The following is a 26,003-nucleotide window of genomic DNA, read 5'->3' as shown; positions in this document are numbered from 1 at the left end:
AGATAATATAAATAATCGACAAGCTAACAAAAGCGATGAATTGGAAGTTAGTGTAACATAAAAAATCAATGGACTTAATGAAGTTTTTACCTTCAATAAAATAAAAGATTTGTCACATTACTATCTAATCATATTTTGGAATGTTTGATTCATGTTGCATTTATACTACCCACTCTTGTTTTTGTAGTGGTTAACCATTCATAACATCCAAGACTTGAAAAAAGATAACTACCTCTCATCAATTAGGCATAGGGGCTTGGCACAAGGATTAATAGGCTTGTTAATCTTCCATAATAGATCCCTGAAATCAGTGGCGGAGCCAGAAATTATTTTTAGGGGGGCCTAAATTAATTTTTTTTTAAATTTCCTTCAACTTTTTACATCCGGACTTGGGACCGATATAATAAGCTTTAAAAATGATAAAACTTTGATAGTTAATTAATTTATTTTTTTCCTTTCTCAAAATGACTTCCAATCATTAAATCATTTGATTTCTGCTAGAACGGGTTCAATATAAGCATGTTATGTTTGGAAACCATTTGATAATCCAAATTATTGTTTAAACCTTCCAAATATGCTTTAGGTCTTTGATTTGGAGTCATTTGGGTTCGGATTGAGTCGAATTTGGTGTCGTTGGGTTTGTATTTTTGAGACGTTCAGTTCGACTATAAGTTTGCTGAAATCGAAGTTCAGATGGTCTCCGGTTTAATTTCTGAAGTTTTCAACTCGATTTTATCTTTAGATTCCCTATTTTTTCATTTTTTTTTAGGGGGGGTAGGGGGGGGGTGGGCACGTGCCCCCCCTTCCCTCCGCCGGTGCCTGAAATCTCCAATCAAATACTTCTTACTCTTATGCTTTTTCCTTCTAAATCCTTATAACTTTGCCTCACTTTTATGTGCGATGGCAAGAGATTGATCTTCTATATTCTCCACCTCCTGCTCCATCTCCTCATTCTATACCTCATCCCCAACTACAATGGTATGATAACTATAATTACAATATTTTAGGTTGGAGTTTTATTCTTCATGGCAATGGCCATAATGCATCATATCCCTCTTCAGCTCTCTCCATGTTATCTCTTATGGCATCCTACCCCATGGATAGGGCTGTGAATGAGTTGAGTCGAACTTGAGACGTAAGGAATTTGAGTTTAACTTGTTGATAAAAAGTGTAGCTTGAATTTGGGCTTGAGCTCAAGTGAAGCCCATAGAATGAGCTCGAGGTTGGCTCGTCAATTTATTCCCATGCTTAAGGGGCCCGATAACTCAACTTGAGAGGAATTCATGATGGTAGCTCACTGGCAGTGCATCAGTGATGGAAGTCGTGGGTGGATCTCGTTGGAAAAGAAACTGATGAGAGTAACTGCTAAACTTTAAAGAAAACGATGAAGTCGTGGCAGAGCTCGCCGGAGAATGAAAGATGAAATCATCATCATTGGAAGAAGATGACGACATTGTGAATCACAAAATTGAAGGAGCTATTGAATAACTGTTTTGCACAATATGACTCTTGAGCTATTGAATAGTTGTGCTACCTGATATGACTCGAGTCGAATGAAAGATAAATTCATGTATATGCAATATGGAATAGAGCAAAGAGGAAATCAGATAAGCCTTGGAGTAATATCTTATTATCTTCAATAAAAATAATTATAGTTATTACAGTAAGTCATTTATAAGAAATCATAAGAGCAACTTTATAGAGTGGCAGACATCCTTTTAAATTGTGGGTGGGGACAATTACTTTCAATTGTTATTGGCATAAGACATACATATCTTAATCAAGCTAACTTGTAAGCCGACGAGTCGAGTCTTGTAAAAATTTGAGTTCGAGCTCATTTAATACACAAATTCAGGTTTGAGCTCAAGCTCGAGCTTATGGCTCAATGAACTCAACTAGCGAGCTCGTTAGTGAGTTGAGTTTAAGTGTATTCAACACACTCTTACTCGTGGAAATGATTCATCATCGTCAACCAATCCGAGTATATGATAAAATTAATAATTTATTTATCTTGGTTGATAATGTCACTAACTATAAAAAAAATAATCCAAGCTTCTAAACATCATTCATCTTAGTGAGCTTCGAGAATGCTCTCTCCAGTTCTGAATTCTTGAAGTTTTTTCCATCCAGGTAGTTATCTAATAACTTAATCCATTATAATTAAATTCCTACTCACGTAGTTATTCTCTAATTTTTGATCTAATGATTAGTCTAAATTGAGCAATGCCAAATGTTATGTTTTTCCTCTAATATTGAACACAATAAAGTAGCTATCACTCTCATCATTATCAACCATCTTTAATAACAACTAATGAATTAAGGCATCAAAGAACTACAGTCCATGACACTTTAACTACTTGAAGGGGAATATCTGAGCATTAGCAATGAGGTCATTAACATGAAATTGCTAAATAATTTTCTCAATCACACCCCTAATTCTATGACCTTAGGAGCATAATGCATCTATATACAAGGTTGTGAAAGCCGGACCGGACAACAAACCGGAAGAATGAGAGGTTCAAGGTTCGACCAGTTCTACTGGTCAAATCGAGGTCGAACCGGATGATGTAATAAATAATAATATTATTAAAAATTAATAATATTAATATAATAATTACGGTAATCTAACCTAAAACCATATAATTCTAAGAATGTAAACTATATAATTTTAATAGATTATCTCTCAATATAATTAATTAAATTGAAATGATGAATATATTTCATGAGGGAATATGAGATGGTTGCCTTTACTCTTTATATAATTCACTCATTTATAACAAAACATATTTAATGAGATGAGATGACATTCATATATTATGATATTAAAAATCTCATTATTTAATAAAAAAAATTATTTTAAAAAATGTAATAAAGTAAAATATAGTGTTTATATTTTATTTAAAATAAAAAAAATTAAAACCGGTCGTCGGTTCACCGGTTGAATTGCCTGTTCAGGCCGGTTCTCTGTGAAGCCGGTTTTTAAATTGGATCTGATCGGACAACTGGTCGGTTCACGATTGAACTGGTCGGTCTGGTCCGATTTTTAAAACCTTGTCTATATATGTATGATTAGAGAATACGCATTTGAATGCATAGTAAAATGAACATAGAATCAATTCTTAAATAGAGGGAGAGGGTGAAACATAATATTATGGGCTTAAAAAATTCACAACCTAACTCAACAACGACGGTTTTGAAATTTAAAGGTCAAAGTTTTATAAGGTAGATTAAATTTAAGATATAATACTACTCATATATTTCAGTCTCATTTTACGAGGATTTATGCTTTGATTATGGTTTTTCGTAGGAGTATGATCTTATGGTTAGTTACCCCTCTTGAAGATGAGTGAGCTTTCGATTAAAATTTGTCGTTATAAGCTAAGTATTTAGCATATAATAGTAGCAATTTGAAATTTATCGTGTTACTCTTAAAGTAGAAGGCGGGGAAATGATGACAAACTAGATCAAGATCACATAGTTTTATCATCGTAATTTGTCATTGTTTATAATTTACTTAATCAGAGGAGATACTCGGTCTAACCTAATCAGAATACCATTATTAGTAGCCAGAGATTGCTTAGCCTAAGGGAGCCCTTAAACTCATAGTGGATGTTTGTTAAAATTTAAGTAAATCTTAATTATGAGAGGATTTTGTGACTTATTAAATGTACCCCATGATTTATTACCCAATGACTTTTAGTGATTGGGTTATAACTCACATGCTCTAATTGTGATAAATTTTGTTGTGTCATTTTACACAACAACCATTCGATCAGAGGCTCCAATCATAATTATTTATCTGTGATGTCTTTTGATGGTAAAACCATCAATTAGAGGACATATATCATTTCCTAACTAGCGAGAGATCATTTGAGAATGAATTATATCGATATATTGAACAAAAAATTAGCTATGTATGAGATAATGTTATTTTTAAATTTGTCATCCTTGATAAACCATTATGAAACGTGGATGTATTTTTCTTTAAGTTTGTGGAAGGGTAGGGGTGTCAAAACTGAGAGTTCATGTCAACCTGTTTTCCATACGGGTTGGGTTTGTGTTCGAGATTTTGACCCGTTTATAAAATCAGGTTGGATTCAAGTAAACCTGGAAACTTGAAATGACCCGGAGGCACTCATACTTTGCCCTTCGCAGCACGATCTAGCCTTCGCGAGTCACGAGTTGCACCCTCCCGCCTGACATAATGCTCGATTATATGTTCAAAATCTGTCCTTCTCACCGCACCCACACTTCTCCCTCTGCACCGCACCCACACTTCGCTCTCTGTACCACACCTAGACTCTGACCTTCGAATTGCAACCCCAGTCTTAGGAGCCAATGAACCCTCCAACGGACTAACGCTCATGTTTAGACTCTGGCCTTCGCCCTCTGCATCACAATGCTAGCGAGCCCTCCTTTGGACCTGCACTCACATCCGGACTCCACCCTCTAGACGAAGCGGTTGCGAGCCTCGCGGACCAACGTTCGCGTCTGGACTTCCGCATAGGTGCACCCGAATTCATGCTCGTGTTCAGACTCCTCTTGCTATATATCGGGTTCCCAGGTCAGGCTGGGTTAACCCGGTGGGTTGAGTCTAGGTTTGAATTTCTGACTCGTTTATATAATCGGGCCAGGTTCTGGTCAACCCATTTGGACCCAAATCAATTTTGGGTTCAACCCGAACATGACTCGAAAACTCATTTTGACACCCCTATGGGTGGGTAGATTTCACCTGAATGATTTGAATTTTCTTAATTTTTTTCTATATTGTTTACTTGAATTCTAACCCAAAATAATTTACATAAGGATTTAAGAGCATTTTTAAAATAGAGCACCTCGAGTTGAGATTTATTTTCAACATGATCATTATTGGAATGTTTGAATATTTATTTTATTATTTGAACATTATCAATTTTGTCCATTTGTTAACAAAGGATCATGTTTAAATGTTATAATTTTGAGCTACTAATAAGCTATACCGAGTAATCCCAAAAAAATATTGAGTAAAACTCGATATTTTTTGGAATTATTCGGTATTGCTCGGTATAACTCGGTATTGTTCTTTACGGAACGATATTGCTAGGTATTATTTTATTGTTATTATCAAATAATACCTAATAATATCCATCAAATACCGAGTAACAATTCTCTGATGTAACGTATAGCCCCGTCCGATCAGAAGACGTAATAAAAGTTCCTCGGCGACGGCGGGTAATGGGCTATGCGTTAGAATCCCTAGGAAATGGGCCCCACGTGAGAAACCAGAAATGAGTACAATCCCGCGCTCGAATCCGTGGTAACTGGCGAAAGAGAGCGAGCGAGAGAGGAAGAGAGAGAGAGAGGATCTTCGTCTCCGTGCTATCCTTCTGATCTTGCGAACCCTAATCTACTTTTACCACGGCTGTGAGGTGAGCGCTGCCATTATTCTTGAAATATTTGTGTTTTATTTGAAATTTAATATAAGAAAATCGTTATTTTGGAATGTTCCGTTTCTCCGCCTCTGCGCCTGCGATATTTTGCCTCGATTGCGCTCTCTGGCAAGGGTTTATCCTTGGCTCACTGTCTTCTTTTGAAAGGGGGCATGGTTGAGATTCGGATCTAATAATAAGTTTTAATGTTGATTCCCAGCTGCCATCTAAAAGTTTTAGTCTGCAGTTCATGGCCGATGCTATCGAGATATGAAACAATTAGAATGGTTTAGGGGTTAGGACCGGTAGGAACGCTGCTGGAATATACCGATATCTTTATTTTTTATTTCTTGTTCTTTTTATATGGAGCAATGCCCTGAAGTAGCCCGTAGCCTGATAATTTTCTTGAAGGAGGAGGAGAAAAAATTGGGATTATCCGGCTTCTTTCTGAATAATCATCAAGAGAGATGCTTACTGTTCAGTCACAAAATTAAGCCAAACGACTCATAATGGTATGAAAAAAAAAATAAAAACACAGTTCAGTACTAAGTAATTAGCGGGCATACAATTGTCAGGCTTTACTACATGTTTAGTAAATTGGGAGTGTTTCTGAATTGTTAGATGTTCAGTTTCAGGTACCAGCCTAGATTCTTTGTTTAGTGTCAGATCATAAGGTATTAGTTATTTTGTCTTTTTGATGTCATTATCTTTGTTTGTCATTTGTTATTTGTTAGGAGAAAATAGTCATTTAAATTGTGGATGTGTTTGTATATATTTTTTTCATTTCTCTTAGGCTTAAATTGTCCAGTAAAAAAATGGCAAGTGTTACAAATAATATGCCTCTGGTTATAATAAAAGATAATTGATTATGGAATAATGATATGAATTCCCTTTTACATCCTCTTTGGGAATTGATTCCTCTCTCTTTCGTCTAATCGCGAGCTTCTTTCTTTATCACACTTTACCACCCTACCATAGAGGTAATCCGGTTTTTTTTAGCCTCTTTATTCTATTTACCTCCTATTTTCTTCTTGTTCACTGGATTCTTCTCTTTTCAACTAATCAAAGTAACATAATTTCATTAACTTGATCACCATCATTTATTACTAGCACTAAAGTTTGAATCAAAAGAGTTCTTCATGAAAGAGTAAGAGTTCGTCGGTGTAGTTTTTTGCTGTATGCTTATACTTTCTTGAGCATTATAAATAAATTTTGGTGTTTGGCATAACATCCACGAGAGCTAGAAATCAGCTATTTGGTGTGATATATATGGTAGCTCTTTTAGAAAAGTACTTCTATGATTTTTAGCTTTTTATGTTATCACCTTACTGATTAATTGTCTTATTTGGATATACTATTATCATGGATATACTATTATAATTAAATGCAATCCATAATATATCCACTTTGTTCATTCTATCAACCTATATCAACATCACAGCAATTTTTTAACAAGCAACCAGAACACTCACAACATGTAAAACCACAATTTTAACAAGATTTTACCAAACATTCATCTACGTGACAACAGAGAACAAAACACCAGTATATAACACATCACAAGCAATTAAAGAAACAATATTAAACTGAGCCTAATGTCTTGATTTTTAGTTTTCAAGAGAATTTGGTATCACTTCATCTTTTTCTAATTCATTCTGTCTATCATGCCATACACACTCAACATTAATTTTGAAAAACTTCCACCCAACCTCTCCCTTTGAAATCCAATCTAGATCATGAAATCCTACCTCTTGAGCGTTTCAATTTTTGGTTTATGTAAAATTATGTTCCTGTTTTTGATATTCTTCCTTGTTCTTGCATCCAAAGTCTTCTTTCATCAGCTTGTCACATCAATCTATTTGATTTGTCACAATAAGCTCAGAAAAAGGGGAAAACTAAAAATTTTGATGTAAAAAAAAAGAATATTAATTTGTGAAAAGTTTGATGAAAATTGAATTTTAATTCAAAATTCAAATAAAATTTGAAAAATTGTTGTCATTTTTATGTCATTTCTTTTTATTTTTTAACCAAGATTTCTATTCATAAAATCCTTCACAATTATCTCCACATTATCTTTTAAAAATTCTTGTGCTTTGAATTTCAAATTTCAAATTGAATTCAAATATTGAATTTCAAAGACCTGAATTCAATATTTGAACTCAAGCTTTTATCATAATCTCTTTTCAGTATTTTTTTCCATATTTTTTCCAACTCTCTAGACCCAATTAAACTTAATATTTATTTCCAAAACTAATTTGACCCATTTTCCAAAATCATGCTTGACCCATGCAACCTAACCAATTGATTAACCAAATCCTATCTGATCAAGCCAACCCAATATGGTCAGCCAAGTCAAATCTTTGCCTAAATGAAGAAAACACAAGTTTTTTCAGTCAATTATATAAAATATAATGATCATTTAGATCGGTCATAACTGTTTATGAAAACTTCAATACTTTTAGTGGTATATTTTTGGAAATGTGAATGATGTTCTTGAGAATCTATGGCGAGCGCCTTCTATCAGTTTTGTTGAAGGTGTTCTTCCTCTTCATTTGTTCTTCCTTGTGATGGACTTTCTTTCATCACCTCTACATGAGGATGTATTTCATTTTCTTGTTTGCCTTATGACATGGTTTGTACTGGATGAAATTAACAATACATCGAGGTCTTTCAGTTTTCCTTAGGTAACATTTCAATTCCCCAAAGTCAAATTATTCGTGGCCCTGAGGAATTAATTCAATGTAACCTTGTTTATGCAAAGTTGGCAGATCAAGGATATTGTAAAACATCAACCAATTTGGCAGATCAAGGATCACCAAATGCTTTTCTAAATCTCAAAACGTTATTTCAATATAGTCTCTTTGGTGAACCTTATGGGTTAACATGTGTGACAAGTTTAAATTTATGTTATTTATTCCCTTATTCGATCTTTTTCGGCCTCCTTTTTGTTAATGCTTTTCTTTCTCATATTAAATTTATTTTATGTGAAGCACAGAAGGTTATGTTATTCATCATATTTGATTTGATTAGGAGATATCTAGTTGATTGTATTACAATTCTTAATTCACGATAAAAAGGTTTTAATTATAAATGCTACTTATATAATTTTTTTGTTGAATGCCAGTTCTTACATATATAATTTTGTAAATGAAGCCTCTTGATTTTTCTATGTTCTAATTCTTGCATTTATTTCCAATATTTTCTGAATATCAATAGTTTGAGTTGTGAAAAAAGCCTCAGAAATAATTTTTTACCTGAGGCCTTTTTAAGACTGGGCAACTATTCAGTAAAAGCAAGTATCTTACCTCTTGCTTTAGGAAATTTTGAGCCGTAGCCCTTAATATTGCATTTTTCCTTGAGAAGTATGATCTATGATAGGCATATGATGGAGTTTTAACCAGTAATAATATATATGAAGTGATAAGATTAGCTTTTGGCCATCCTATGCTGTCCTATTCTTTCTGGCTGAGTTGATGGTTCCAATGGCAAAGCTTAGGCAGTGGGGGTAGTGTTGTTATTAACGATTTCACTGAATCAGCAGCTTGCTTGTTTTTTTTTTTAAATTTGTTTTTTTCTGTCCCCATTTGTGTAAATTCCAAGGATTTGAATTTTGAAAGCTAAGCTTTCCACAAAGCATGCACACCCTATTTGGATCTAAAATTTGCCTTGATGAAGTAGTTTTAGAATGAAGTCTCATAAAGCATTTTTTCTAATAGAATCTTCTTGATCTATTTTATATAAAAGAGAAGCACTACCAATTGAGCCCTTAGAATTCTATAACTTCAATAATGTCATTGTAGTACTAAAATTTGGTAAGAATATTTGTATTTGAACCCCTCTTTTTTTTTTTACCTTTGTGAATGGATTTTCTCTTAGTTTCATGTTTTTTTTCTGTAAACATCATATATTTATGTGTTGGAATTTCAATATTTCACAATTTGGTTTATTTTTTTTAATTTTCCTTTTATAATCCCTTTTTCACTTTGGGCATTCCATTATTCTGTAAGATTAACTTCTTCTTTTTCATCTTCTTTCTGATGTGGCTTTTCCTATTTCTTTTTCAGGTTATTTTTTATGCGCGCTGCTAGCTCTGTTGTGATGCTATTATAAATTATTAGAACTGATCTTATGTTTCATGGTTATGGCATCATTTGGATTTGTGTATGACTCAAAACGATTGTAATTTCTCTGGGCACCGTTATGTGCCTCGGTGAATAAATAAGACTGACTGCCAAAATAGCTCTATCTTGAATGAATGGGTGCCACCTTGCTTTATGAAAATAAAATTTTGGAGGAAAAAGTTTCAGATGATGTAGCTACAACACGCGGTTCCTTGACTATTAAAGTAGCTGCGATGAGCAATGATGCTGATAATGGTTGCTTGGGTGTTTCCGGTGCTGTACAATTTGAACATAATGGCGAGCAGAGAGGCAATACATTGTGTGATCTCCATCATCAGGAAAATTATGGTGATGATGAGTACGATGAGGAGGATGACAGTGATTGGGAACCTGTTAATCATTTAGTCTTCAAGAAGTGGTTCTGCAGTAACTGTACAATGCCAAATTTTGATGATGTTTATCACTGTGATGTAAGATTTTTTTCCCCCAAATAGTAAATTTGTTTTCAATAGGTGTTTATTATACTCCTTTATCCATAAATTTTTTTTTTTTTAATGTAATTCACCTTTATTTCAATGGATTGTGAAGGTTTGTGGAGAACAAAAGGAGTCTGAGATCTTCAGTCATGAGCTTTTTAAGCACTCTTTCGGTGATGGAAATTGGAATTCCATCAATACTGAATCACTTCAAATGTTTCAAGGTATTCCTGTCACCTTGTCTTTGAATATATAATTTAATGTACTTATCGTTGATTTGATTTTGAATCAGTTTGATATTAACTGATATTTCATGAAGCGTTTTAGTGGTTTTATATTTCCTTTATCCCTTCTATATGTCCGTGTATAGAGTAGCTTGCATTTAAACATGATAACATTATGCCTTAGGGATTACTTTGGGTTGAAATTACCATTCGCTATATTCTTCGGTGAAGCATTTGCGCTTCAAATGAATTCTTTATAGGAATCAAAAAGTGGTTTCTTGTCAAAACGATGCTCGACGGGGTTTGATTGATTTTGATTTGATTTAAATTAAATTAAATTTGATTTAATTTAATTAAATTGAGGCTTAATTTGAATTAATTTCACCTCGACGATGATCAATTGAGTTGATCGAGAGCTATCGAGCTTTGTCGGGCTTGATCGGGGTCGAGTCGATACGAAAATATTTGTCAACACTAGGGATGTCAACTGTGCGACTCATTAAGGCCCATTTGGCCTCGTTTTAAATATAATATATTTATCCAGTAGAAGTAATTTAAAATTAACTTGACGTTTTGTTTGTCAAAATTGACTGAACTTTGTGTGGATATATGTGCCGCTAGGATATGTAAACCAAAGTTAGTTTGTCAGTGAGGGGGTTAATGTGTTGACACATTTAAGCTGATTTTCATTAGGGACAACCCATCTAAAGCTCTGGGATTATAGGGTTAAGTGGGTAGCCTGGTCCATTTGACACACTTAACTACAGCTTATAACTTGTTAATTATCCCTAGTTTGCAACTCTGCTTATATAATGCAAAAGTGTTGTAAGAAATGTTCAATACTTTTTATGGCATGATGATGATTCTTGTTATGTTTATGCCATAAATTCTAAATAGATCTTATACTTGTTTTTAATTTCTATCTAGAGGGTTCGTACGTTAAGGATGCAGTAACAGTAACAAAGAAAGCTATCACTAGCCGGCTTTGGATTTGCTGAAAGTTCATATTTGGTTTTTGGAGACATTATTTATTAAATAACTAATTTGATGAAGTTTTGGCTTATTTTCATTAGCAATGTTATTTATACCACGCATAATAGTCCTTTTTGTTGTTCTCTTACATTAAAATAAAATTGATCCACAAAGGCATGACGAAGTTTCTCTCCAAAGTAATATATGTAGTTGCAGCAGTTGTACGGAGGATAATATAGTTTTTCATGAACTTTTTGAATTTTTTGCCTGATTGGTTTTTAAATGAAAAAAAGCGCTTTCCAGAAAAAGGGCCTCATCATACAATCGGCCTGTTTTAAAAAAATTCTTCAGGTTCAAATTTTATTATGGTAAGTCTCATTCTAATGGTAGCCTCCTAGTCATTTTAGTTGCATTTTGGAAGAAATTGGAGGCATTGCCACAATATCCGTAACCGGTGTTTAGATGCAAACCTCTAGCAACTGATGACCTGATTGTTAGTTTGAATTCCTTATGCATTCATATAAAATTTCAGAAAATGTTCTGTCCATGCTGCCAACACGTTTTATTTTATTGTTTCTAAATTTTACCTGGAGATTTAAATTGAACCAGGGTTAATACGATGCTTCATTGACTTTGAAACTTTTTGGCTAATGAATATGCCAATATTCCCATTTAGCAAGGCGTCTGATAACTATTATCATCTCAACGATGTAATGATTGCTATGAAGCATTGTCATTATAGTTTTGATGGTTCAGGCCTTTTTTAAAGTGAAAGGTTAAAACACTGGCAATAATTTTTAAATAGGAAGGGGCTAGTGGTTAGATAAACAAAAATTAAGCACATTATATGTAATTGAAGTCATTTTGAAATTAATATTTGTTAGTCAGAACATCAATTAATGTCAAGATTTAATGGGTTTTGATAGATGGGATCTTTTTTTAAGGTGAAAGTTAAAATATAAGATTTTTTAAAAAGATAAAGAGCTAATGATTGGTAGAACAACGACTAGGAACATGGTATGTAATTTTATAGGTTGAAATTGATAATCATTAGTCAATGAATATTAAGTATTACGAAGGTGTGACAAGTTAAATATTTTTGCTCATTTATGCAAAAGAAATAAGACATATATGGGGACATGACTTTAGAGTTGAGGTTGGGTGATTAAAATTTACAAGTTTTAAGGACTACCATGATATCTGGATTCTTAAAGGTAGTTTTTATTAATTGCAATTAGAAGGTGATGTAAATGAAGCTATTAGATATAATTAGTGTGGAATGTTATCAGGAAAAATGGACATGTCTAAAGATATTATGGCTGAATGTTGTAAAAAAAGATGCAAAATGGAATTAAAGTCTCATGTAATATTTAATAGGAAAGAAAAATGAATAAAGATGATTTCTGAAAACAAGTAGATGGGATAAGGCTTATGAAGATGAAGCATTTGTAAAAGTATGGCATGGATATGGCACATTGCCATGAGTAAATAATAGGGCTATGAACGATTCGATTTTGAGTCGCGCTGAGGGTGGGTCAAAACAGATCTATGAATTGGAGACGGGCTCAAAATTAGGTCATGGCTCACAATTCTAATTGATTTAGAGCCATCTTGGCTTAAAATTGAGTTGAAATCAATCTAGTTTGTTTTGTTTCTGAGTCAGCTTGAATGTTTTTTTTTTTTTTTTCAATTACAATTTGGCTTGAAATTGAAACAAGCAGGATCATTTTGATTTTGAGTTTGCTTGAAATTATTGAATGAAAATTCATTGGAAAAAATTCACAAAATTTAAAATGATTATATAATACAAAGAAACAAAGTATTAATATTATTCAATGAATTGAAGAAGAAATAATGTATTAAAGGATTCATTTGATTATTCTTATTCAACAAGTTTTATGTTGGCTGTCGACTACCTAATGCAACTCTCCATTTTTCTCATCTAGGACTTGGGACCTGTCAACGATAGTGTTATGGACTTGGGACCTAGCAACGACAGTGTTAGAAGTGAAGAGACAATACACTAGAATTGGATTGAGATACCTTTTACACTTACAAATTACAGTCTCAATTTGACTGACATTCATATTTCCCTATCTTACAATATATTACATTTATATTTACTAGAATTACTTCATTGATACGACCTTTTTTTTGTCAATTTAGACCTTTTATTTTTAAGGCTTCCCTTTCTGTGTTTGCCGCATCTTTCAAATCTGGAAAGCTGTGTAATTTCAAATTTTTTTTAAAAAAAGAAGAGATGATTCCATGTGTAAGATGATACTATTAATTATGTAATCATAATGCCTTAATTAATGCTCTCAGAAAGTTGAGATGATTAGTGGAGTTGTGGGATTAAATTAAAAAAGAATTGCAATAGAACTAGCAAATCACAATGGAGAACGCCCAATTAAAAGTATTAAGACGCTGAATTATAATTTCTATTCAAACTGCTTAGAATTGAAGCAAAAAATACAATAGGTAACGATAACACTCAATAGCTGAAGGTAGCAGGCTAGTCAAGATTGAAACAATAGCCAAAGATAGCAGCCTAACAACTAGTGAAACAACAACCAAGAGACCACATCCTAACCGCCGAAGGTAATGGGCAAGCTGCAAGTGAAACAACAGCCAAATCTAAACAGACAACATTACAAAAGCCAAAGATAGTCATGCTAGCATCAAAAGGTAGTAACCTTAACACGCTAGTAAAGAGAGATTACAAGAACAACAACAACAAACCTTTATCCCACTAGGTGGTGTCAGCTACATGAATTCTTTTTTTCCATTGTGTAGGGTTAGGAGTCAAATTTTTATTTAGATCTAATAAAGAAAGGTCATTTCTAATATTTTCTAACCAAGTCTTTTTAGGTCTACCTCTACCTTTCTTAGCATAGGTTAAATCTAATACATCTACTCTCCTAATTGTGTCATCGGAAGGCCGCCGTTTTATGTGACCAAACCATCTAAGGTGACTCTCTCTAATATTATCTGCCACTAGAGCTACTCCATCCTTTTCATGTATATGCTCCTTTAGTATCTTGTCTCTAAGAGTAAAGCCACTCATCCACCTTAGCATCCTCATCTTTGCAACACTTAACATAATATTTATGCTTCTCTTTTAGCGGCTAACATTTTGCGCCATAAAGCATTGCAGGTCTAACCACGATCTTATAGAATTTTCCCTTAAGTTTGAGTGGTACATTTCTATCACACAATAAGCCAGATGCATTCCTCCACTTCATCCATCCAACTTGAATTCTAATAATAATATCCCCATCTATTTCACCATTACTCTGAACAATATACTCAAGATATCTAAAACGTGTACTCTTATTAATGACTTGATCGCTTAAATTCATAAACCCTCCACTAGATCTATTATTATTAGAATTACACTCCATGTATTCGGTTTTAAATCTACTCAAACAAAAACCTTTAGACTCTAAGGTTGACCTCTATAATTCAAGTTTACCTTCAACTCCCTCTTTAGTCTTATCTGTAAGAAGAATATCATTAGCAAAAAGCATAAACCAGGGAACATCCTCTTGCAAATCTCTAGTGAGAGCATCCATGACTAAAGAAAAAAGATATGGGCGTAAGGTTGATCCTTCATGTAATTCAACTGAATTTGAAAAATACTTGGTCAAAGCACCTTGTGTTTGAACATAAGTAACAACTCTAACATACATATCCCTAATGGCTTGAATATAAATATTATTAAACTCTTACTTTTTAGAACTCTCCATAGCACTTATCTTGGAACTTTATCATTTACTTTCTTTAAATCAATAAATATCATTTGAAGATGTTCCTTTTTCTCTCTATACTTCTCTATCAAACCTCTCAATAAATGTATGGCTTCCACAGTAAACCTACCTAACATGAATCCAAATTGATTGTGAGAAACATTAGTATCACGTCGTAACCTATGCTCCATAACTCTCCCATAGTTTTTAAAGTATGACACATCAACTTAATTCCTCTATAATTTGCACAATCTTGTGCATCATCTTTATTCTTAAAGATAAGAATCAACACACTCATTCTCTACACATCTGACATCTTTTTAGTCTTCAAATAATATTAAAAAAATTAGTAAGCCAAGAAATTCCTTCATCTCCGAAGCATTTCCACACCTCTCTTGGAATATCATTAGATCCAACAGTTTTCCCACACTTCATTTTCTTTAAAGTCTCTCTAACTTTAATTTTAGTAATATGCCGATAAAAATAAAACTCTCTATTTTCATTTAAAGTGTTAAGGTTACTAAAGTCAATCGTATTTTCATATTTTTCATTAAAAAGTTTAGCAAAATATCTCATCCACATTTGTTGAATATCCTCTTCTAAAAAAAGTATTTTTAGATATTCATTTTTAATGCACTTTATTTGAACAAAATCCTTACTACCATCACTTTTTTTGGCTAGCTTATACATATATCTTTCGCCCTCTAAAATATCTAATATATTATATAAATTATTAAAATCTAAAGTCTTTACATTGCAGAATGCTTTCTTAGACTCATTACGACCAACCTTATATCTTTCTCAATTTTCAGAATTTTTACATCTAATTTAATTTTTATAACAAAACTTCTTATTTTTTATCTTTCTTGTACATTTTGATACACCATCAACTATTTTTACTATTATATGCTTTTTCTTTCGATACTTCAAGCACATCCTTTGCAACATTCTTAATATTACAAGCAGAGGTGTCAATTTCGGGTTTAATCTGGTACTGATCTGGCACTATTCGGGTCAGCACAAACCCTTCCTATTTTTACAAATGGCCAAAACATTCAATCCAAACCCGACCCGCCGGGTTTTCGAGTTGACCAAACCCAACACAAAATGGGAGGAACTTCGTCGAAGCTGCAGGAGTTCGGGTTGACCAGTAGCAATAGCGTGAATGGGAGCCTCCACCCGACGGAGGGAGAGGCGGACGGCGTCGAGCTCATCTCGTCGACTAGACATGAACTAATCAAGGAAGTGAGGAACGTCTTCGATGCCTCGACGGTGGGAGAGCGGGGTCGTAGGACGGCGGGTTGGCCGGTCATGGGTTCAGCGTGTCGGGCAGTGTGGCCAATCGATGAGACGTCCGACTGCGGGATGACGCGACGTCCGACTGCGAGATGATGCGATTTGACAAGACGAGACGCCGAGGCGGAGCTGAAGACTAACACGACGCGGGATGGCGATTGACACGAACGGTTGAGCTAACTCACATGGTTTTTGGGTCAGTCCAGGTCAATGTTGGGTTTCCAGGTCAACGCTGACCCGACCCATTTTTTTCAAACGGGTCAAAACCTTTAACCCGAACTCGACCCATTTCAGGTTCAAGTTGACCTAAATCCGAAATTTTCGTGTCGGGTTCGAGTCGGATTTTTAGGTCGTGTTAAATATTGACACCCCTAATTACAAGCTTCTATTTCTCACATAACATTAGCTTCCTTATGAACTGCAAAATCTTAAGATCATGAATCTTACTCGTAAAGATATTTTTCTTAGAGTTCTTTAAATGCCATCATCTAATCCTATAATAATAATATATTATATTTTTATACTCTGTCCCTTAATTTTGAAGTCTGAAACTAATTATCGGAATTGGGTAGGGGTGTCAATTTCGGGTTACGGGTCATGTTCGAGTCTTACCTGGGAATGACCCGACTCTTTTCGGGTTCGGGTCAACCCGACCCGTTTTTATAAACGGGTTGGTTTCCACAACCCGGAACCGACCAGTCTCGAGTTCGGGTCAACCCGACCCGACCCGATAAGCACTATGTATAATAAACCTTATTCTAATTGCAGCAAAACAACAAATGTAAATTTTAAAATAAAAACAGTTAAACAATAAGTAAAATTTTTAATTAAATAAATAAAATACAAACTCAACTCATTTACAATTATCTCAATTCTCATTTCTCAAATTTCTTACAAGTTGCAACTCAATTGAATGATTGATCATTTGATCCTGTCAATTACAAGTTTACAACCTCAATGACTCAATTCAATTTATAAATTACAAAAATTGAAATGCTCCTCGAAGTAACAGCTTTATATCTGCATTGACTTCCAATAAAACAAAATATATAGATTGCAAACTATAATATGTATTATGTAATAATAATATATTGCTCTGCTCAGATTAAACCCTCCAAATCATTAATACCATAATGAGATCATTCATCATTGCTAACAAATTACTATCCAAGGTGACAATTTATATTAGCTTAATATCTGTTCTGCTCAGTTATTCTGCTAATCTGCTCTTTCAGCCTTTCTAATTTCTAAGATAATATAAATGTCACATGATTGTAAATTGTAATAGCACATAAGAAGTTACACTTATACGACTCCCAGCGTCCAGCGCCCACTTTCATTTTAGAAGGTTAATCATCATCGCTTCATTGCTTATTCGACTCCGAGCTCCTCAAATTTTCATATGAATTTCAGCCTTTCAGGAAATAGAAAGCAGCAGCCTAATAGGCAATGAGGCAAACAACAACCAGAACCAAAATACAAACAGGAAGCAGCAGCTAGTAACAGCTTTATATGATAAGCCTCAATTCATTTCAGTTCCATTCAAACAACAAAAGAAAATAAAAAGCAGCTACCATCACGAATAGGAGAATTTGTAAATCAAACTACAGGTAGTAACTAATTTGTAAATAAACTTCAGAAAACAACAAACAGGTCAACATTTCAACAACCGAACAGCTGAAATACAAAAAAGTTTTTATTATTTGAGCAACTTCACTATGCAGCTGAAATAAAATAGCAACCAAATATTATTTCAGCAACCAAATGTTGTTTCAGTGTTTCACCGAACAAACAACAGGTTCATTATGCAACATTTCAGCAACCAATTGTCCAACAGCCCTAGTTCTAACTTCACACATATCAATTAATAGGATATCTAAATTAAACAACAACCAAATATTGTTTCAGCAACCAAACAACATTTTAACTATGCAGCATTTCAACAACCAAATGCCCAACATACCAGTTCTAACTTCACATATAACACTTAACAGGATATCTAAATTAAACAACAACCAGAAGTCTAAATAAAAATAGCAAACAGGTCCAACTAAAATGTTAACCACAGGTCCAACTAAAATGTTAAATAAGAATCATCAAATAACTGAACTTTAAGTCGGTTCTGCATCAGTTTGAGTTACATGTAAATCAAGGATATCATCCATAATAGCATCTAATTCTGTGTCATGAACTACTACTACTACTTAAAAAAAAAAAGAAAAAGGAATTTGAGCTCTACCACTAAATGTGAAAAAAGAATAAATAGAAGAAGGTTGAAGAATAAATCACCCTGTTCTGCATACAACCAATTCTTTGCATAGACAAGTGCCTCAACAATATCATGCTTTAGTGAACTTCGATATTGATATAGTATTCTACCGCTATTACTGAAAGCACTTTCTGATGCCACAATACTTATAGGAATGCACAAAACGTCACTAGCCATAGCAGGAAATCTATATTGGTTGCCTTTCCAGTAATGCAAGATGTCTAAATCAATCTTCGCATCTAGGTTTGACTCATCCAAATAAATTTCTAACCCAGATTTCCTAGGCATAACAGATTCCTCTTAAAAAGACTCAAAATCCTGTGTGTGAGGATATAAAATTTATAAAACAAAACAAGTAGTTGGAGAAATTGTGACTTAACTATATAATGAAGATAAAGATATCACTAGTTCTTAATGTAATACCTAGAGAAATTGTGACTTAACTATAGTTGTTGATGTACCAACTTCAAACAATTGGGATGCAGGTGCATGTTGTTATGTTAATTCATTAATAGTTGAACTATAATTTGCAAATAAAGAGAGTAACTTCTCTTTAACCTTTATTATTTCATGTTGGTAATCACCTACATATAGTCTTCTATAACACCATTCAACAAAAGCAAATTTGTATCGCGATCTAAAATGACAGCTATAGCCAGTATAATAGAAAATGTAGACCAATATTTCTCAAATTTGACTATCATTCATGCTGTCATTCTTTTGATGTATTCATGTCCACTTAAGAGTTCTTGTTTCAATGATGCATAAGCTGTAGAAACACACCGAAAATATAAATTTGTAGTTGGGTACTTTGAACCAGATATAATACATGTTATCTCATAGAAAGGAGCCAAGAATTTGCAAATAGATTCAACTTTCTCCCACTCAACACTACTTGGGCAATTCCTATAATTTGAATCACCAAATTCTAAATGTTGAAAAGCTTGTCGATAGTAGATAGCACTATCTAGCATGATAAAAGTGGAGTTCCATCTAGTTGGAACATCTTGTCGCAAGCCTCTCTTTACATCTAGACAACTCTGTTTGATACAATCAAGAAACTTTTGCTTCCTCACTTAAGAGCCTTTTACATACTTAATACTCTCCTGGATTTTAATTATTGAAGCATCAACCTCCTTCAAACCATCTTGAATTATGAGATTAACAATATGTGCAGTACAACGAATATGAAAGAACTCACCATCACAAAGCAAAGCATCACGTAAACATAAATTATTTCTTAGATATTCAACTGAGGTATTGTTTGCTGAAGCATTATCCAAATGAATGCTAAAAAGTTTGGTATCAATTTTTCACTCCATAAAAAGAGACTGTAACTTTTCAAACAATGAAATGCCATCATGAGGGGGCGGCATGAAACCAAAGCTGATAATCTTTTTTTGCAAATGCCAATCATTATCTATAAAATGCATTGTCAAACAAATAAACCCATCTGTGTTAATAAAAGTCCAAAGGTCCGATGTTAAGCACACCCTACTTCTCAATTTTGTTAACTGTGAACGTATATTACACTTCTCTTTACTAAATAATTTCTTACAATCACTTCGTGCAGTGTTTATTGAAAACAATTATAAGTCCCGACAAAGATACATTAGAAGAGCTCGCACTCCAACCCACTCAACACACTGGAAGGACAAGTCATGCATAATGATACATGCAATAAACAGGTCACGAAATTCTGACTGATCAAACTTACTATCAATCATAGAAATGGATGATTCAGAGTTTGTTTGTAAAATGAGTTGTCTAATATCACGCATATTTCTCTTTTTACAATTTTCCAAGTGTCGTCTTAGGTTAGCAGTGCCATTTTTACTATCACAGAAATATGCCATGCCACATTTCTTGCATTTGCACCTTGGTTTATCATCTTTTGGCTTAGGCAACATCTCAAAGTAACCCCAAACAACCAAAGTCATTCTTCTCCGCCTCTTAGCAACTTCACCTCCCTCATTACATTCAATGTTACATGCCTCAACCACATTTTCAGATGGCACAACTTCTTTATTTTCATCAAAACAAGCATTATCAAGAATGGTATTAGAGCCATCCATCTATCAAAAATATTAGAAGACATCACAATGTGAATATTTAAATATTTCTTCATTTCTTGCATGTCAAATTGGAACAAAAAGACAGTAAATATGGAAATTTTTGATATGAGGTGAACTAAAACAGTAAAACTGTAAAAAAATATTTTCATTGAACACTTGAACATCTAAAAGGGGTAGCTGTAGCAAAATGAAAAAAAATTATGATGCTCTAACTAGTCAATGAGTCAATAACCAACAAACCAGTCAATAAAGAAAAGGAAATATACATGATACCCTAACTACCTCAATGTTTACGAAATCTGCAAAAGGTTCAAACCGGGCTAAGTAGGGACAAATCAGACAACAAGAACAACATTTTAAACACCCTATCGAACAATATCCACACAAAATAACCATTAATCAAATAAATTTCTAAAACCCTAGCCGAGAAAGCGAGAATAATCTAACAGATAATAGAAACAAGATACAAAACACAAACACATCATGGAACACATTCATCTTCTAAAAATCTTAACACCTTAGCAGAAAAATAGAGAATAGGTGAAGAACAAAAAATCTGAACACCTTCGTCTTCAAAAATAACAAAAAATAGTAATATAAACGAGATACAAACAGATCAAAGAACGTCGGAAGTCGGAACCGAAACGTATGCGAGGACGGCGTGCTCCAGCACCGGAGAGGCGAAGAGAAAGAGAAAAGAAACCCTAGACAGATCACAGAAGGCACGATGGAACGAAAAAAAATGAAATTATCTGCTGCCCGCTCGAGTCTCCACCTATGATGCACCGACATTTCTCCTCAATGAGGCGTGCAGTGTTCGACACGGTGCCCGACACGACACTCGCCCGACACTCCTCCGACAAGTGTCGGACACGCCGAAATTGTGTTAGATTAAAAAATATTAAATATTTATTGGACGCGTGTTGGCGTGTCCGACACGCGTATCTTAAATATTTTATGAATTTTTTTAATTATATTTTTATTAATTTCTTGTATTTGGCGGGATTTAAAGTAAATTTCTTATTCCCTATCCATAACACCAAATGAACGTCTGCACTTAATACCCAATCATCGAATATTGTCATTTTCATTTCTTTTTGGCAGTGAATGTATTTTTATCTCCTCTCTCGGTGACTGATAAACGACATCGATGTCTGACTCTCGACATTCGAATACTAATCATTTTAAGCACAAATTCTAGTTAAATGACTTATTATTTTCAAATTATTTTTAAAATTATACTTATTTAATTTTTATACACTATTTTTTAAATATAAAAACTATAATACCGTGTCCAACCCATGTCCGTGTCCTATATTTTCAATAAGTGACGTGTCCCGTGTCTGTGTCATGTCGTATTCGTGTCGCCGTGTTCGTGTCTGTGCATCATAGGTCTCCACTCTCCAGACTCTCCACGCGGCTATTTACTCATAAAAGGCACGGGTTATTTTGGGTTAGATTCGGGTTAACCCGAATCCGACCCGAAAAATTAAACGGGTTAAAAATTAAAACCCTAACCTGACCCGTTCTTTGGCCGGGTCGACCCGAACCCGAAAATTTCGGATCGGGTTTTCAGGTCGGATCAAATGTTGACAGCCCTAGTATTGGGTACATAGGTTTCACTCGGAATAACTTTCCAATCTATGTAATCTAAATGATTTATTTTTCTTACAAGAAAATAATCAATCCGAGTTTTACTATATCCATTTGTATAAGTGATGAGATACTCATTTTTTTTAAATAAAGTATTAACAATAACAAAATCATAAGCTAGAGCAAAATCTAATATAGTTTCACAACATTCATTTGTCGCTTCAAACTCATAGCCGTCAAAAATGCTTTTAAAATCCTCATCTTCTCTACCAACATGTCCATTTAAATCCCCCCAATAAAAATTCTTTTTTCAGAAGGTATTTTTTGTATTAATTTTTCTAAATCATTTCAAAATTTTAATTTTGAGCACATATCTAAACCTACTTGAGAAGTAGAAGCACTTATAATATTAATAATCTTACCATCAACGATAATCTTTAAAGCTATAATTCTATCTTCAATTCTATCAATTTTTACAATATTGTCTTTCAAACTCTTATCTATAATCACACCCACACAATTTCTAAACTATTAATGATGTAGAACGAGAATGGGCTTTGCTAGGGAGAGGAAGAATTTGAAAAATTCTCATATTTTCATCCCAAAATTTGTGAGACGTCTTAGAGTTTTGAGCTTAGGAAATAGAGATGGGGGAGGGAGAGCCAACCCAAGGTGAGGTCTTGGGGAAGGATCGGTCAACAGCAGATTGCAAATCCCAAGCCTCCTTTCATTGGTCTGAGAAGGATTTCAAAATTTGAAACCAAAATCTAAGAAGAATCTCAGAGTTTGATAGGCTAAGATGAAGAGAAAAGTGGGGAGGAGGCCAAGCCGTGACTAGGAGTTGAAGGTTGAGTTAGATCTATGGATTAGAGAGTTCTTCACATGCACGTAGGCAAGGGGAGGGGAGGTGATGGGAGAAGCAGCTGACGGGATTGTGAGGTTGGCTGGAGGAGTTAGGGAGAGGTTTGGAATTCCTTAATTAATTCCTTAGATGTGGAATTAATTGAGGAGTTACGGGCAAGGATTAACAAGAGCAAAACTATGGCAGCAAACCACAGGAGCAATAAAGGTAGGGAGAGGAGTAATGAGAAGGAGAGAGGGGCGGTAAGAGAGAGGAGCTGCGGTTTGTAAAGGGGCTGGAGTTTTGATTTGTTTCCCAAAGAGAAATTCTCCGTGGGAAAGAAATTAAGTAGAAAGGGAATAGGTAATTTCGGCCAGGGAGAGATTGGGGGGTTTTGAAATTATTTCCTAAATAAGGGGGAGAGTTTTAGGAAATAAATAAAAGGAATTTAATGGGTATAGGAAGGGCCGGCAGCTTGCATGAGGGTGGGAGGATTTTATGGGATTGATTAAGGCTTCCTAATTTAAGTTTTGAGATTAGAAAAAATCTCACTCTCGTCCTCTCTCAAGAAGAACACAAGTGTGGAAAACACAAAATTTTCATATTAAATTAACCATCCTATTACAATAGCTTAAAGCCCTATATATAGGCCATAACATGAGAAAATAAAAAAAAAAAACTAAAATGCCCCTTGGACCATAACACTCAAATAAACTAACCAAGGGATAAAACAGGAAATAACATAAAATAAAAGCTAAAATTCATAAAATAACTCTTAAATGACAATTTAAATTATAGCCGTCGATTTACGATGCCTCCTGTGATAGATGCGCCAAATCTTCTTGCCGATGTCCGCATCAATTAATCTCCTTAGCCTTCTCTCTCACCCATTCAATTTTCTGAATGCATAGAATATTTATCTTCATATAAATCATAATATCAATTAATTCCATGAATTTGCCTGTAAGGGAACCTACTTTCCATGATCCTAACCTAATTTTAGTTTCATGGACTAGCATCTTTGCCCACATCCGTCTATGATGTGGGAACCCTTATTTAACATTACATCCGAGCGCCGATGCAGCCTGCACACTTCTCACTATATTTAGGTCATATTGTGCGTCACTTCCAAGGAACACCCTTGCATTAACATAATGTATTAAAGGATTCATGTCATGATTATTCAACATGTTTTATGCTAGTTGTGGACTACCTAATGTAACCTTCCACTTTTCTCATTTAGGACTTAAGACCTGGCAATGACACTGTTAAGTAGGAAAAAATTAGTATTAAGAGATAATTGATGTCACGACCTGGCCCAGTGAGCTCGTATAGACGAGACGGGAGCGGATGTCAGACATGCAGAACATGAAATTTTCTTAAAGCATGCATTGAAGAATCTAAAACACTTCAAGAGGAAACTAAATCCGCATCTAAACAATTTTCAAATTATACTAAGCATGTCATATCATTGCATAAAAAGTTTTAAATATACAAAGGTGGTTAAAATATATCTCATACATGCTAAACCACCACAAAATCATTTAAACTATAACAAAAAGAAACATAAGAGGAACCTGTCATTCGGTCCTCTACGACTGTAAGTGAACCAAAGATGGTCAGCCATTCATACCAGCGGGTTTTCCTGAAAATATCCCAAAACAAGGGAATGAGCTAGAGCTCAATAGGAAACACTAACTTTAACATCTTCATATACCATTTAAATGAAATCAACATATATGCTAAAAGTAAGTTAACTCTTCCGTATGTTTATGAAATGTCATGATTATTTTGTTAAGTATCACATGTTAGTTCTTATGTATATGCTAAGTGTCACATGCTAATTCATATGTATATCCTTTCAATTATGTCTTGTCCTTTGTCAAATGTTCTAATGTGCTAGCTTATTCTTTATCTTATACAATTGTACCAGAGTAGCAGAAGTGTACTGATCAGGTACACACATATTTTTGATTATTTGTCTTCATTTTCTCTTTTGCCCCGAGGAGCCATATTGCTCATAAGAGCCGTATTTGTGCTTTTGCTCCATATTTGGTACTCCATCTTCAACATACACAATCAGTTAACCATTCTTTTCATAGAAACATAGATAGGTAGTGTAGCATTTTCATATCAATCATATGCATTTAGTATGAGACAAGTTTACAAGAAAGAGATTTCTATGCATTTCTTACTATCAAATAATGAAAACTTTAATAGGCATGAGAACATCAATTATGCATTGATTCATAGAAACATTTAATATACATATCTATCAAATAATAAGAATATTTCATATGCATGTAATATGTATCAACTAATGAGACATTTCAAAATAGAATACAAAGGAATATGAATTTGTAGAGTAAGGTGCTCCTACCTCAATGTCGCTTTCTTGCAATTGTCGTCTCCCCGGTCTCTCCTTAACACTTCCCCTTTTCAAGACCTAAGGGAAAATTTAAAACATAACAATTTAAGCTTTCTTATACCATTATAAATTAATTCTACCTATCTAACCTACACCCTACACATGCCATTAGTAATTTCTCTCCTTAAGTTCATTAATACTCACTAACCTACCCATAACCTAAAGCATGTTTATGACATATTGATTAATTTAAAAGTAAATTTATCACATATTTAATAATGTTCATTGCATATCCAAATCTCATGCTTTTATGTCAACATTTTCCTTAATTAAATGTCATGCATGTTACCACATATATCATAAGTCTCAAATCTAATGTAAACTTTACCTAACATAGATCCTAATTAAAATTAATCATTAATCAATCCTAATTATTAATCACTTTATTATTAACCCACAATCTATTGTATTTTATCACATCCCTTCATTAATTAAGGTAAATTTAAATATTATTTTCGGATTTACCTAAAACCTCAATTTTGAAAATAGTATTTTTCATAATTTTCACTCCTTTTTCATGCTAAAACCTCTTATATACCTAACCCATACTT

The 26,003-nt window shown here is 33.9% G+C and overlaps 1 protein-coding gene across 1 annotated transcript in view; it reads left to right on the top strand.

The window, feature by feature from the left end:
• The first annotated feature begins 5,252 nt into the window (after positions 1-5,252).
• The window catches only part of LOC110092582 (histone deacetylase 15), a 113,209-nt gene continuing 92,458 nt past the window's right edge, over positions 5,253-26,003 (top strand). Inside the window, exons 1-3 of the mRNA XM_020817195.2 lie at positions 5,253-5,408; positions 9,473-9,999; positions 10,118-10,229. Coding sequence (XP_020672854.1) covers positions 9,664-9,999; positions 10,118-10,229 — 448 coding nt within the window. The 5' untranslated portion in view covers positions 5,253-5,408; positions 9,473-9,663. The remainder of the gene's footprint in view (positions 5,409-9,472; positions 10,000-10,117; positions 10,230-26,003) is intronic.

This window comes from Dendrobium catenatum, unplaced genomic scaffold (assembly GCF_001605985.2).
Source record: "Dendrobium catenatum unplaced genomic scaffold, ASM160598v2 fragScaff_scaffold_1602, whole genome shotgun sequence".
NCBI classification, from domain to species: Eukaryota; Viridiplantae; Streptophyta; class Magnoliopsida; order Asparagales; family Orchidaceae; genus Dendrobium; species Dendrobium catenatum.
Note: the sequence above shows the minus strand (reverse complement) of the source record. Positions and strands in the feature narration are given on the sequence as shown.